At 50.9% G+C, this 15,001-nt stretch overlaps 1 protein-coding gene across 5 annotated transcripts in view; it reads left to right on the plus strand.

Moving 5' to 3' along the window:
* The first annotated feature begins 399 nt into the window (after positions 1–399).
* The window catches only part of LOC104331083 (homer scaffold protein 1), a 97,431-nt gene continuing 82,829 nt past the window's right edge, over positions 400–15,001 (plus strand). Inside the window, exons 1-3 of one of the 5 annotated variants that reach the window (XM_075446391.1) lie at positions 400–1,546; positions 8,382–8,461; positions 10,095–10,251. In XM_075446391.1, the coding sequence (XP_075302506.1) occupies positions 8,406–8,461; positions 10,095–10,251 (213 nt within the window). In that variant the 5' untranslated portion in view covers positions 400–1,546; positions 8,382–8,405. Of the gene's footprint in view, positions 1,547–7,045; positions 8,462–10,094; positions 10,252–15,001 lie in introns of those variants that run through there. The other 4 variants (XM_075446392.1, XM_075446394.1, XM_075446390.1 and 1 more) reach the window with 4 other exon arrangements.

Genomic DNA, 15,001 nt, shown 5'->3' on the forward strand with positions numbered 1-15,001 from the left:
GGCTAGAAAGCTTCCGCAGCCGCCTTCCGCGGTGGGCTCCGCGCCATCTTCACCCGTGGCTCTCGGGCGCAGGAGCTCACATCCGATTCTCCCCGCCGATACGCAGGACGCACCGCTGCTTCCGCGGCACCCGGGGAGGGCGCGGCGGAGGGCGTGCGTGACGTTGCCGTGGAGACGGCGCCGCAGGGGGCGCGGGCGGGAGGAGGCGCACAGAGGCAGCCGCGCAGCGGCGGACCCCGAACCCTCCCCCCCGCTGCTATTCCCTATTATAGAACCGCTTCCGGCGGCGCGGACCACTCCGACATCATCCCCCGCACCACGGTGACGTCAGCACCAGGAACGGTGCGTGACGTCGGTGCGTAGGGAGCGCGGTGACATGTGCTGTTTAAAGCTCCCCGGATAGAGGATGGAGGCAGAGTGAGCAGGTGCCGTCGCGAGTAGTAGCAAGCTGGCTGCTTATAGTGGCGTGCGCAGTGGACTGTAGAGCCCTTCCCTTCCCTTCCCTTCCCTTCCCTTCCCTTCCCTTCCCTTCCCTTCCCTTCCCTTCCCTTCCCTTCCCTTCCTTTCCCTTCCCTTCCCTTCCCTTCCCTTCCCTTCCCTGGCATGGACTGCAGGCGTGGCGGCGGCGCCTGCCCACCGCGAGAGGACGGACGGGCGGAGGCGTGAGGCGGCGAATGCGAGCGGGCAGAAGCAGCGGCTCGAGAGCGCTGGAGCAGCCGGGCACCGCCTGACACGGAGCTCGCTCGCTCCCTCCCCTCCGTCCCACTGGCGGGGCTGAGCCCACGGCCCCGCCGCAGAGGAGCGCGGGCTCGGCGGCCCCTCCCGCTGGCAGTGACCGACCCCCTGCGCCCCAGTACGATGCCCGCCCGTTCGCCGCAGAAGAAGGCGTGACGGCGAGGAGCGGACCCGCCGCCGCGGGAAGGAGGAGCGGCGCTCCGCATCTCTGCAGCCGGGGGTGGGCGGTTCAGGGGAGCGCGGCGCCTCAGTGCCTGCGGGGAACGCGCGGCCGCCGTTAGCTGCCGCACGCCGGGAGCCCGATGCCAGCGCCGGTGCCTCGGCTCACTCTGCCTCCTTGGGAGAATGTATTGATGCTCGCTACACTGCTGGCGGGAGTGCTAGGTGGAGCGGCAGTGTGGAGCCCTGCGCGCACCGCCTCTCCCATCCCGCTCTGCCTCTGAGTCGCACGGAGCCTTCGGCGACTGCTCACCTCCCGGCGAGAAGCGCCGCAGTCGCCGCCAGCCCCTCGCGAAGGAGGCGAGTGTCTCCCCGTCCGCCCGCGGACACGTCTGCCCCCGGAGCCGCCGCTGCCGCCCGCCTGAGGGCCGGAGCCGCTGCCTGCGGGTGCCTGGCGAGGCCGGCGGCCATGGGAGCTTGGCCCGCGGGGGGCGCTCCCTAGCGCGCGGGCGGCTCCGCTCGGTCCGGCAGCTGCGAGCCGGTGGCGCGGCGAGCCCAGCCCAGCGGACTGCCGCCGGGGCTGCGGAGCTGCCGTTGCGGCGAGGCGCGGCGAGGAGCGCCCCGGGGACGCAGCACCAACGGCCGCCATGGGGTAAGGATGTCGCGGGGGCCACCGGTGCGGGGGAGTGGAAACGGCTGCCCGCGCGAGCTGTTGCTGTTCAAGCGGGTGCTGCTGAATGCGCACGGAGGCGAGTGGTTTTACTGGCTGGGTGCATAAGGAGCAGGAATCCTGCTGCGATCGATGCTGTGCATCAACCCGATGCGCACGGGGTGCACCGTGATCTGCAGAGGTTTACCTCTGCCGTAGCCACATCGGATCGCAGGAAGAGCCGCTTTGGCCTCCAGATCCCCACCGTGAGGGCCTTCCCCTGGTCTTTTAGGGGTGGTCGATCCTGAAAACAACTGCTTTAAGCTCAGTGTGACAATGTGAAACTTAAGAGCAGCAAAGGCTCGTTTTAACTCTTCTGGAGTCTTCAGAGGATATAAAACAATGTCTGAACGTTTTGGTTTCGGCTGCTGCCGGCAACAAAAAGCGCCACGCGGCCGCCCCTCCCCCCGCCGCGGTGCGGAGGAGAATGGAAAGAAACAGGCAGAAACTGGTGGGTCGGGATAAGGGCAGTTTAACAGAACAACAAACAGAGGGAACAGTAACAACAACGGTACAAATAAGGAGAAAACACGACAACGAACCACACGACCCAGACAGACGCTCTCCCGAACAGGACCGGCGCCGCGCGCTCCCAAGCCACGAGAGAGTCCCCACCGTGCCGCCCCCCCCACCGGAACCCAGCGTGACGTCACATGGTATGGAATACCGGGCTCTGTTTGGCCAGGTGGGGTCAGCCCCCACCCCCCGGCTGTGCCCCTTCCTGGAGCCCGGTGAAAATTAACTCTGTCCTGGCCAAACCCAGGACATTATCCACCCCTTATTCCATACCATCTACATCATGCCCAGGTCCCCCATTGTCCAGTTGATCACCACCACTTCTCCTGTCTCCAGATATCATTCCCTTAGTCTATGGATCATCACTCTAAAGTGTCCATTGAGTTCATTTAATCCATGACTTCGGGCTCCATCTGTCGTAATGGTCTTCTGTGGCAGGAGAGGTGATGTGTGGTGATGGGTGGTCACTTGCTGCATCCGGAGCTCACGGCTGATGTATCTGGTGCGGCCCGTGCCAACAGTCTGCAGGAGATGTTGATCCTGATGAAGTTGCTGGGTGCCAGTTGTTGAAAACCAGGTCCAGTCCCATCATCGCTGTGCTCTGCTAGGGTTCATCGAAAAAGTCCATCCTTCTTTAATCTGGACGATTCTTACTATGCTACTACTGGTACTAAATATAACAATTATAACAGTGGTAACAGACAGTGACAGGGTTATCTAACAATTAACTTTATACAATTTATTTATGGACTATTCTCCCCCAAAATCAAATCCCCATGAGGTACACATTGGACTTCCCCATCCTTCCGCATTACCCACCAGGTACACCCAGGTCCTTGAGCAAAAGCAATCCCGTAGACGGGCTTGCCTTTGCCCGAGGCAGGACTAACCCAGACTGTCTTCCCTAACATGTTCCGCATGTGCACTACAGGGACTTTATCTCCTTCTACGGGGCGCTGAGGTTTTGACTGGGCAGGACCAGCCCGGTTGGTGGATCCCCTGGTGTTAACCAACCAGGTGGCCTTTGCTAAATGAGTATCCCAGTTTTTGAAAGTCCCACCCCCCATTGCCCTCAAAGTGGTTTTTAGCAGCCCATTGTACCGTTCGATCTTTCCAGAGGCTGGTGCATGGTAGGGGATGTGATACACCCACTCGATACCATGTTCTTTGGCCCAGGTGTCTATGAGGCTGTTAAGAAAGAGAGTCCCGTTGTCCGACTCTATTCTTTCGTGAGTGCCATGTCGCCACAGGACTTGTTTTTCCAGGCCCAGGATGGTATTCCGGGCAGTGGCATAGGGCACAGGGTAGGTTTCCAGCCATCCGATGGTGGCCTCCACCATTGTGAGCACATAGCGCTTGCCTTGGTGGGTTTGTGGCAGTGTGATGTAGTCAATCTGCCAAGCCTCCTCGTATTTATATTTTAGCCATCGTCCTCCATACCACTGAGGCTTTGCACGCTTGGCTTGCTTGATTGCAGCGCATGTTTCACATTCATGGATAACCTGTGCGATGGTGTCCATGGTCAAGTCCACCCCTCGGTCACGAGCCCATCTGTATGTCGCGTCTCTTCCTTGGTGGCCCGAGGTGTCATGGGCCCACCGAGCTATAAAGAGTTCACCCTTATGTTGCCAGTCCAGATCCACCTGAGCCACTTCAATCTTGGCAGCCTGATCCACCTGGTGGTTGTTTTGATGATCTTCAGTGGCCCGACTCTTAGGGACGTGGGCGTCCACGTGACGCACTTTTACAACCAACTGCTCCAGCCGGGCAGCAATATCTTGCCACAATGGGGCAGCCCAGATAGGTTTGCCTCTGCGCTGCCAGTTGTTCTTCTTCCATTGCTGCAGCCACCCCCACAAGGCATTGGCCACCATCCAGCAGTCGGTGTCAAGACAGAGCACTGGCCACTTCTCTCGACTGGCAATGTCTAAAGCCAGCTGGATGGCTTTCACCTCTGCAAACTGGCTCGACTCAACTTCTCCCTCAGCAGTTTCCGCGACTTGTCATGTAGGGCTCCATACAGCAGCCTTCCACCTCCGCTGCTTCCCCACAATGCGACAGGACCCATCCATGAACAGGGCATACTGTTTCTTATCTTCTGGCAGCTTGTTATACAGTGGGGCCTCTTCAGCACGTGTCACCTCCTCCTCTGGCGATGCTCCAAAATCTTTGCCTTCTGGCCAGTCCATGATGACCTCCAGAATTCCTGGGCGACTGGGGTTTCCCATTTGGGCCCGCTTTGTCATCAGCGCGACCCACTTACTCCACGTAGCATCGGTGGCATGATGCGTAGAGGGGACCCTCTCTTTGAACATCCAGCCCAGGACCGGCAATCGTGGTGCTAGGAGGAGCTGTGCTTCAGTGCCGACCACTTCTGAAGCAGCTCGAACGCTTTCATATGCTGCCAGAATCTCCTTTTCAGTGGGAGTATAGCGGGCCTCGGATCCTCTGTATCCCCGGCTCCAAAACCCCAGGGGTCGACCTGGAGTCTCCCCTGGTGCTTTCTGCCAGAGACTCCAGGTTGGGCCATTCTCCCTGGATGCGGTGTAGAGCACGTTTTTAACATCTTGCCCTGACCGGACTGGACCAAGGGCTACGGCATGAACTATCTCCCGTTTAATCTGTTCAAATACCTGTCTTTGCTCAGGGCCCCATTCAAAATCATTCTTCTTCCGGGTCACGTGGTACAGAGGGCTTACAATCTGGCTGTAATTTGGGATGTGCATCCTCCAAAAACCCACAACACCCAGGAAGGCCTGTGCTTCCTTTTTGCTGGTTGGTGGAGACATAGCTGCTGTTTTGTTGATCACATCCAATGGGATATGACGGCGCCCATCCTGCCATTTTATTCCTAAAAACTGGATCTCTTGCACAGGTCCCTTGACTTTACTTCGCTTAATGGCGAAACCGGCTTTCAGAAGGATCTGAACTATTTTCTCCCCTTTCTCAAAAACTTCCTCCGCTGTGTCACCCCATACAATGATGTCATCGATGTACTGCAGATGTTCTGGAGCTCCACCCTTTTCCAATGCAGTCTGGATTAGTCCATGGCAAATGGTGGGACTGTGTTTCCACCCCTGGGGCAGTCGATTCCAGGTGTACTGGATGCCCCTCCAGGTGAAAGCAAACTGTGGCCTGCACTCTGCTGCCAAAGGGATGGAAAAGAATGCATTAGAGATGTCATTTCTAGCATACCACTTGGCTGCCTTTGACTCCAGCTGATACTGAAGTTCTAGCATGTCTGGCACGGCAGCACTCAGCGGTGGTGTGACTTCATTCAGGCCACGGTAGTCTATTGTCATTCTCCACTCTCCAGTAGATTTTCTCACTGGCCATATGGGACTATTAAAGGGTGAGCGAGTTTTGTTGATCACTCCTTGACTCTCCAGCTGGCGGATCAGCTGATGAATGGGGAGAAGGGAGTCTCGGTTGGTACGATATTGTCGCCAGTGCACCGTTGTGGTTGCGATGGGTACCTGTTGTTCTTCAACCCTCAGCAACCCCACAACGGAAGGATCCTCCAAGAGACCAGGCAAGATGGACAGCTGTTTAATTTCTTCCGTCTCCAAAGCAGCTATTCCAAAAGCCCACCGATACCCCTTTGGGTCCTTGAAATACCCTCTCCTAAGATAGTCTATGCCAAGGATGCACGGAGCCTCGGGGCCTGTTACAATGGGGTGCTTCTGCCACTCCTGCCCAGTGAGGCTCACTTCAGCCTCCAATACACTCAGCTCTTGGGACACCCCTGTCACTCCAGAAATGCAAATGCATTCTGACCCTTTGAACTCTGATGGCATTAAAGTACACTGTGCACCAGGGTCCACTAGAGCTTTATACTCTTGTGGATCTCACGTGCCAGGCCACTGAATCCACACCGTCCAATAAACCCGACTGTCCCTTTCCTCCACCTGGCTGGAGGCAGGGCCCCTCTAATCCTGGTCAGAGAAGTTGCTGCTCACCTGCTGTAAGAATGACTTGGAGGTCCCCTCCAGAGGATTGGAATCAAGATCAAACTGCCTACCTGGCCTGGAGAGCTGGCTGCTGGAAACTGGAATGGCATTTTTCCTAATAGAATCCCCTTTTGTGATTGTTTTACCTCCCAACTCATGCACTCGTGCCTCTAGGCTTGAGGTGGGTTTTCCATCCCACTTCCTCATGTCCTCTCCGTGGTCACTCAGGTAGAACCACAGGGTGCCCCGTGGTGTGTAGCCTCTGTATTCCCTCTCCTGAGTAGAGAAATGCTTGCCCCTAATAGCTGGGACACTGGCCCGTACAGGTGGGGAGTAGGACATATTCTTTTCTAGTCGCTTGACCAGTTTCTCCATAGCTGAGACAAGGGAGGAAGAGAGACTTTCCTCATATTGCCGGAGTCGGACAGCCACCTCATCCACTGTTGGTGCCTCTTTACCTTTCCAGTTTACTACTGCCAGTGAGTTGGCATATGAGGCTGGTGTGCTCCGCACAAACTTCCTCCACATAGATGCTGTGCACTGGAGTTCATCTGGGTCTGTGGGTACCTGCTCATCGTCTGCTTCATAGTAAACCAGCTCCCGCACAGCTAATTCCCTCAAGTACTGAATACCCCTTTCCATATTGGTCCACTTGCCAGGATAGCATACAAAATCCTCACTGAAGGGGTACCTCTCCGTCACACCGGAGAGAACTCTCCTCCAGAGGCTGAGGACTTGTTCCTTCTTCCCAATGGCCTTGTCAATGCCCCCATCCCTGGCCAGGGATCCCAGCTGCTTGGCTTCCTTGCCCTCTAATTCGAAGCTGCTGGCCCCATTATCCCAGCACCGCAGCAGCCAGGTGACAATGGGCTCGCCTGGGTGGCGGCTGAAATCTTTCCGCATGTCTCGCAGCTCGCTCAGGGACAGGGACCGGGTGATGATCTCTGTCTGTATCTCCTGCGATGACCCTGGCTCATCGTCATCCTTCCCTTAGCGATCTTTGCGTCTTTCTTTAGTTTTATGGGGGCGACTGCTGCCGGCACAAGTTGGTCATTGGGTTCAGTCACTGTGCCTGTGGCTGGAGCTGCAGCAACTGCCGTGCCCGCCGGGGGAGCCGGGACAACGCCAGTGGCTGCAGCAGCGGCAGTGCCGGTCGGGGGGGCTGTGACTGCCTGCTGGGCTGGAGGTGCTGCAGGGCTGGCTAGGGGGGCAGCGCCAGTCGCAGTGCCTGCCGCTTCGTTTCCCCCCCCTTTCCCCTTTAGGGCACTGAATCAGGTTGAACAGGGCTCGGTAGGCGTGGGCCAGACCCCAGCACATTGCGGTGATTTGTGTCTGGAGTTCCCAGGGTGGCAGCACACTTTTTGCAGATATTTTACTAGATTGTCCGGATTCTGTTCTTCCTCAGGGGTGAGTTTAAAACACACCGGGGGTGCCCACTGCCCTAGACACCTGCCCATGCTGTCCCACACTCCCAGCCACTCAAAGCTATCCAGCCCCGGGACAGGTCTCTGCATGATGTTGTTAACTACTTGTTTAACCCTAAACAAAAGCTGCAACCCATTCAGGAGGCAGAACAAAAGGAGAGTGCTGCCCTGAGCATCCCACGGGTACTCGAAATTCTCAAAAGCTGTTAGGACCAGCCTGAAGGAGAGAGGGGGGGCTAAAGAGTGCGGGAAGGTATCCCCTCCGGTTTTTCCCACAGATTGGGTTCGATTATTAACAAGTTCTAAGACGTAGGATCCGAGGTATGGAAAAGACTGCAGTGCCGCATGCAAATACAAGCCTAATTTCATGCACAGTGATGTTATCATGTCATAGGTTGATATCATACAGTACAGAAAAATTGTCATCCTGATCCTTTTCCCCGAGGTAATGAACAGCACAGCAGTGAATACATACTGCAAGTAAGGATTGAGATACCAGAGCTATCTGAACAAAGTCAGAAACATTTTTACCGGCGACTATTTAACTAACACAGAAAAATGCGTATAACAAAATTTAACAAAATCTAACAAAATCTAAGAAAGCTGTTTTAGCACACACTGCTCAGCCCTGCCGTTATCCCCGCCCCACGCTTGGGCGCCAAATTAATGTTCTGGTTTTGGCTGCAGCCAGCAACAAAAGCGCCACGTGGCCGCCCCTCCCCCCGCCAGGGTGCGGAGGACAATGGAAAGAAACAGGCAGAAACTGGTGGGTCGGGATAAGGGAAGTTTAACAGAACAGCAAACAGAGGGAACAGGAACAACAACGATACAGATAAGGAGAAAACACGACATGAACCGCACGACCCACAGAGCCGTTCTCCCGGACAGGACCGGCGCCCACGCTGTCGAGCCATGAGTGAGTTCCCACCGCGCCACCCCCCCACCGGAACCCAGCATGACGGCACATGGTATGGAATACCTTGCTCTGTTTGGCCAGGTTGGGGTTGGGTCAGCCCACCCGGCTGTGCCCCTTCCTGGATTCTAGTGAAAATTAACCCTGTCCTGGCCGAACCCAGGACGCCTTAGCAGAGCTTCTAGGAGGATCTGTTCCATGATCTTCCCAGGCACAGAGGTGAGGCTGACAGGTCGGTAGTTCCCAGGGCCCTCCTTTCTACCCTTTTTAAAAATGAGCACAATGTTTCCACTTCTTCCAGTCACCAGGGACTTTACCTGACTACCATGACCTTTCAAATATCATGGAGAGTGGCTTGGCAATGACATCAGCCAGTTCCCTCAGGACTCTGGGATGCGTCTCATCAGGTGCCATAGACTTATGTATGTTCAGGTTCCTCAGGTGGTCCCGAACCTGGTCTTCCCTTACAGTGGGAAGGGCTTTGCCCCTCTGGACCCCATCTTGCAGTCCATAATTTATATGTCTATGCATATACATAAAATATATGTCTATGTGTTAGTGTACTACAAAAAGAGCATTATCTCGTGATGTAACAGTAATTTGCTTGTAGTTTCCCATTAGTATAGGTGTCTGGGACATGATTTTAGCTGAGCCTATGGTTTTCCAATGTATTCCAGATCAGTGACCATCTAAACAATGCAAACACTTCATACAGGTTGGAAACTTAGCTCTTCCACTGTTTTAGATATCTTTAATTCTGAAGCTGTTTAGGCCTAAAGTATTTTCCAAGAAATGATGGCTCTTCTAGTTATAGTTTAAGAGGCATCTGGCAAGGGAGTGAGTGTGTTGTAGAGATATCCAGTGAGGTTGAGACCAGACCTGGAACTCACATGAATATATGTATATATATACACACATAGAAATTCAGTGTGCTTGTGTTTTAACAATGTGCCCTTTGTATCTGAGACAATTCTGCACGCTCTCAAGAGATAAATCTCAGGCTTCCCCATGTGTATGGTTATAGTCTTACTAGCAGGAATCTGTAAATATGAACAAAGGGGCAAAGTAATTTTATTTGCTAAGCAGATAACTTTGAACCATGTATGTTATACATATTTAGTGTTGCTATGAAAATGATCAGATGTGAAGCTCGAAAGAGTGAAGGTTTCACAACACACATGTTCCTGACCCTAATTAGTGTCAGTTTTAGAATAATTGCATTGAATCAGCCAGTTCAGTTTCAGATTATGGCCTAAGATTGATTAGAATAATCAGAGTATGAAAAGATTTTTGAGAAAATGGGGGTTTGAAGTAGTGCACATTCTGCAACATGCAGTGTAATGAGATGAAGTTACACATGTATTGATGCTGGTTAGTTTAAAGGGATAGATGGAGGGTGAGGGCTGGGGAGGTGATGGGACAGGGCTGAATCTATATTTAGAGATGGCTGTCCTTATCTGACTCTACAGCTGGGTGCTGATTTTTGCTTTAGAAGGCTTGCATTTTGCTTGCATATGTATATTAATGCACTTATCTGCTCTATACAGCAACACATACAGAAGTTCTTAGGAAAAATTTATCATGCAAAGTGAAATGTGTACATCCCAGTGAGCACAACTGGCTGATAACTTGTATGCAACAATATTATGTACAAATTGGATTCATGACTTTTACTCTCTGTTCTTCAGGGAACAACCCATCTTCAGCACCCGAGCTCATGTCTTCCAGATTGACCCAAACACTAAGAAGAACTGGGTTCCCACCAGCAAGCATGCTGTTACTGTGTCTTACTTCTATGACAGCACAAGAAATGTCTACAGGATAATCAGTTTGGATGGCTCAAAGGTAAGCTTTATTTTGAAGAACTTGCTTGCTGATCAACTTCTGTATTTATTTTCCAGTCTGATGTCATTCATGTATCTTATCAGATGCTTTTGTCATTCTCTGAGTAACAGATTACTGATGTGTTAAAATGGTTACATTTCTTCATTACATATTTTAAGTGTTTATTGGAAAATACTGTTTTCCATACATTCTTATTTACTTTGATAAATCTATTGCTGAATTTAAATGATGACCTGTTAGTTAATATTTTGAGCAGTCTAAAAAGGCATTCCCTGTGAGATGCACTAAAAAGTACAAAGCGGGTTACAATAACCTGTTTTCATCTCTACATTCAGTGATATTATCAATATCATTGGCTTCAGCATTATGAAGGACACCTGTTTAGTGCCCGTAATCACTTTGTAAATCCTTCTCTTGTTACATAATCTTCCAATTTTTGCTGTAGAGAATGTGGTGATTTCCTCCTAATAAAGTTCTCCATGGTAAGGTTTTATCAAAAACTCAGTTGGGTTGGGTTTTTTTTGGGGGGTGTTTTGGTGTTGTTGTTTGTTGGGTTTTTTATTTTTTAATTAAGAAAGATAATGTGTTGAGCTGCTATTGTAAGAAACTTTGTCTAAGAAATTAATTTGGAAGACTCGGAGAAAATATTTAACTGTTTCTTAGGTTAGAATCATAGAATGCTTTAGGTTGGAAGGGACCTTTAGAGGTCATCTAGCCCAACCCCCCTGCAGTGAGCAGGGCTATCTTCAACTAGACCAGTTTGCTCAGAGCGCTGTCTGACCTGGCCTTGAATGTTCCCAGGGATGGGGCCTCCACTACTTCTCTGGGCAATCTGTTCCAGTGTTTCACCACCCTTATCATAAAAAATTTCTTCCTTATATCTAGTCTAAATCTACCCTCTCTTAGTTTAAAGCCATTACTCCTTGTCCTATCGCAACAGGCCCCGCTGAAAATATTTTCCCCATCTTTCCTATAGGCCCCCTTCAGGTACTGAAAGGCTGCTATAAGGTCTCCCTGGAGCCTTCTCTTCTCCAGGCTGAACAGCCCCAACTCTCTCAGCCTTTCCTCATAGGAGAGGTGCTCCACCCTTGGTTCTACCCCAAGTGGGTATAAAAACAGTAACTTTACAAATGACATGTAAGAAATCTCTGCAATAAGGACATTAAAGATACACAGAATGTAACCAAAAGCTATAATCCTTTCAGGAGACTTTAATATGCAGCTTACGGAGATGTGTCAGTTCACGATGGTTGGAACTAAAATGCTCTGTTAGAGCATAGCAATATTCACAGAGATTTCCTAGCTATTTATTGAAAGCTGAAAAACATTACTCTGCTTTTTTTCTTTTTTTCTTTCTTCTTTTTTTTTTTTTTTCTTTTTAAAATCCAGAGTATTGCTGTCTTAAATGAGGAAAGAGAGTTTCTATCGTACAGAAGTATATAGGAATTTTCTGTCAGATCTCTATATGATACTACTTTAGGTCATTGAGACTCTGGTATCAAAGCCTACCAAAATTTTTCCAAGTTTAACTCTGACTGTTTCTTACTTTCTCAGCACTCCTTCAAATGATTTTGTTCTGTCAAATACCTTTCGTGTGACTGTTTATAAAAGACTGCGGGATTGGGACTAGGTGCTGTATGAAATCAAGGCTACTAGTTGTAATCTGTAGCATCTTAACTGATCTGCACAGTTCACAAAATCCTTATTCTGGTATCCACTGGGGTTCCTCTGCCTTTGTCCAAAGCTGCAACTCTTGAAAAGTGGCTGCTGAGTTGCACTGACAAGCAGTTGTTCATCTATTTATTTGCTCTTTTGTCTATTGCAGCATTTCCTTTGCATTTGCAGTACTATTGGCAAGGTATATTGATAATGCAATCTATCACTTTTATTTACTGTCTCTGTGATTGCTGCAATCCTAATAATGTTTTCATCCAAGCGTTATATGTCTGACTAAGATCTAGGACCCCAATCATGATTAAGAAAGAGCCATTGTTTTAGGCAACACAACATTGCTCTGAAACATATCCAGGTGAATAGCAGGGAGACCCATAGAAGATTTTTTAGGAGGTTTTCAGCATAATTCCCAGAGAATTTTTTTTATTTTTAATTATAGCCCCATCTTTTTTAACATGTTTGCACATACATAATGTAGTATGCAAAAAGGGCTAAATATAAAGCATTCTTAAGTTTGGAGTGCATCCAGAGTGTCTCTGCTGTATGGCATACAGTTGGGTGTCAGTAACACTACTAGCATCTGACCTTGCAATGCTTTACGTTGTTGATTGGTCAGACAGAATCGTTAAATTTGCAAAGGAGAAAAAGCTATGCAATTTAATTCTCTGGGTTTGAGTTTTGAAATGAAACTGAATGAAGACAATTATATGTTTTCCTTTTAAAGCAAATTTTACATTGAAAATGTCTCAAAATTACATGTTGCTAGATGGCAAAAATGCTTGTTGAACCATAATGGTTTTGCAGCTCTAATACCCCTCCCTCAGGGGGAACAAATATATGATCCAACTAGGTTTACTTGTAAACCTCTGTGTTGGTGGGATTTACAGCACCCTGTGGGTTTGTACATTGGAGAGAATGATGTGCGTGTGGCTGCTCAGTTACAGTGGCTCAGGTACTGAGCAGTAAGCCAGTAAGTGATGGCAATTCATGTGTATGTCCACTTAGACTATAGTAAGGAAAGTTTGAGAGAGAGACACTTGAGATCTGAGTGATAATCCCATTTCTCCCCTGCACTCTTCCCCCTCTTTAGGTCAGTAGGTTCCAGTAGGATTCCTGGATAGAATTTGACTTCTGTACTGATTGACTGAACATCATTAAATCTTTCTTCTTAAAAACAAAAGGACACTTTTTAGATGTGATCTTCACTCACCTCTGAGAGATGCTACCGTACATCGCAGATTCCCACTTGAATTTGCTTGTGGAGATCTTTGGTCTATTTTGAGAGAGGTTTTGGGGGGCTTTTTCCCTTCTTCCACATCAGTGGGTCTATGAGCCAGATTCAGCTGAGATAGGTCCTACAAAAATGAGTTCACAGAATCACAGAATCACAGAATAGTAGGGGTTGGAAGGGACCTCTGTGGGTCATCTAGTCCAACCCCCCTGCCGAAGCAGGGTCACCTACAGCAGGCCGCACAGGACCCCGTCCAGGCGGGTCTTGAATATCTCCAGAGAAGGAGACTCCACAACCTCCCTGGGCAGCCTGTTCCAGTGCTCCGTCACCCTCAGAGGGAAGAAGTTCTTCCTCATGTTCAGACGGAACTTCCTGTGCCTCAGTTTGTGCCCATTGCCCCTTGTCCTGTCACTGGGCACCACTGAAAAGAGCCTGGCCCCATCCTCCTGACACCCACCCTTCAGATATTTGTAGGCATTTACAAGGTCCCCTCTCAGCCTTCTCTTCTTCAGGCTGAACAAGCCCAGTTCCCTCAACCTCTCCTCGTAGTGGAGATGCTCCAGTCCCCTCACCATCCTCGTAGCCCTCCGCTGGACTCTCTCCAGTAGCTCTTCATCTTTCTTGAGCTGGGGAGCCCAGAACTGGACACAGTACTCCAGATGAGGCCTCACCAGGGCAGTGTAGAGGGGAAGGAGAACCTCCCTCGTCCTCGTCCTGCTGGCCACACTCTTCTTGATGCACCCCAGGATCCCATTGGCTTTCTTGGCAGCCAGGGCACACTGCTGGCTCATAGTTAACCTGTCATCCACCAGGACACCCAGGTCCCTCTCCGCAGAGCTGCTCTCCAGCAGGTCCACCCCAAGCCTGTACTGGTGCATGAGGTTGTTCCTCCCCAGGTGCAGGACCCTGCATTTGCCTTTGTTGAACCTCATCAGGTTCCTCTCTGCCCAGCTTTCCAGCCTATCCAGGTCACGTTGAATGGCAGCACAGCCTTCCGGTGTGTCTACCACACCTCCCAGTTTGGTGTCATCAGCAAACTTGCTGAGGGTACATTCTAACTCTTCATCCAGGTCGTTGATGAAGAAGTTAAACAAGACTGGGCCCAGTACTGACCCCTGGGGGACACCACTTGTCACCAGCCTCCAACTAGACTCTGTGCCGCTGATGACAACCCTCTGAGTTCTGCCATTCAGCCAGTTCTCTATCCACTTCACTGACCACTCATCCAGCCCACACTTCCTCAGCTTCCCTAGGAGGATGTTATGGGAGACTGTGTCGAAAGCCTTGCTGAAGTCAAGGTAGACAACATCCACGGCTCTCCCTTCGTCTACCCAGCCAGTCATGCCATCGTAGAAAGCTATCAGATTGGTCAGGCATGATTTCCCCTTGGTGAATCCATGCTGACTACTCCTGATAACCTTCTTTTCTTCCACTTGCTTCATGATGGCCTCCAGGATAAGCTGCTCCATCACCTTTCCTGGGATGGAGGTGAGGCTGACCGGCCTGTAGTTCCCTGGGTCCTCCTTCTTGCCCTTTTTGAAGACTGGAGTGACATTGGCCTTTCTCCAGTCCTCGGGCACCTCTCCTGTCCGCCAGGACCTCTCAAAGATGATGGAGAGTGGCTCAGCAATGACATCCGCCAGCTCCCTCAGCACTCGTGGGTGCATTCCATCGGGGTCCATGGATTTGTGGGCGTCCAGATCACTTAAGCGATCCCTCACACAGTCCTCCTCGACCAAGGGAAAGTCGTCCTCTTTGTAGTCTTCTTCTATTACCTCCGGGGCCTGGGATTCCTGAGGGCCAGTCTTAGCACTGAAGACTGAAGCAAAGAAGGCATTCAGTAGC

Source organism: Opisthocomus hoazin, chromosome W, assembly GCF_030867145.1.
Source record: "Opisthocomus hoazin isolate bOpiHoa1 chromosome W, bOpiHoa1.hap1, whole genome shotgun sequence".
NCBI classification, from domain to species: domain Eukaryota; kingdom Metazoa; phylum Chordata; class Aves; order Opisthocomiformes; family Opisthocomidae; genus Opisthocomus; species Opisthocomus hoazin.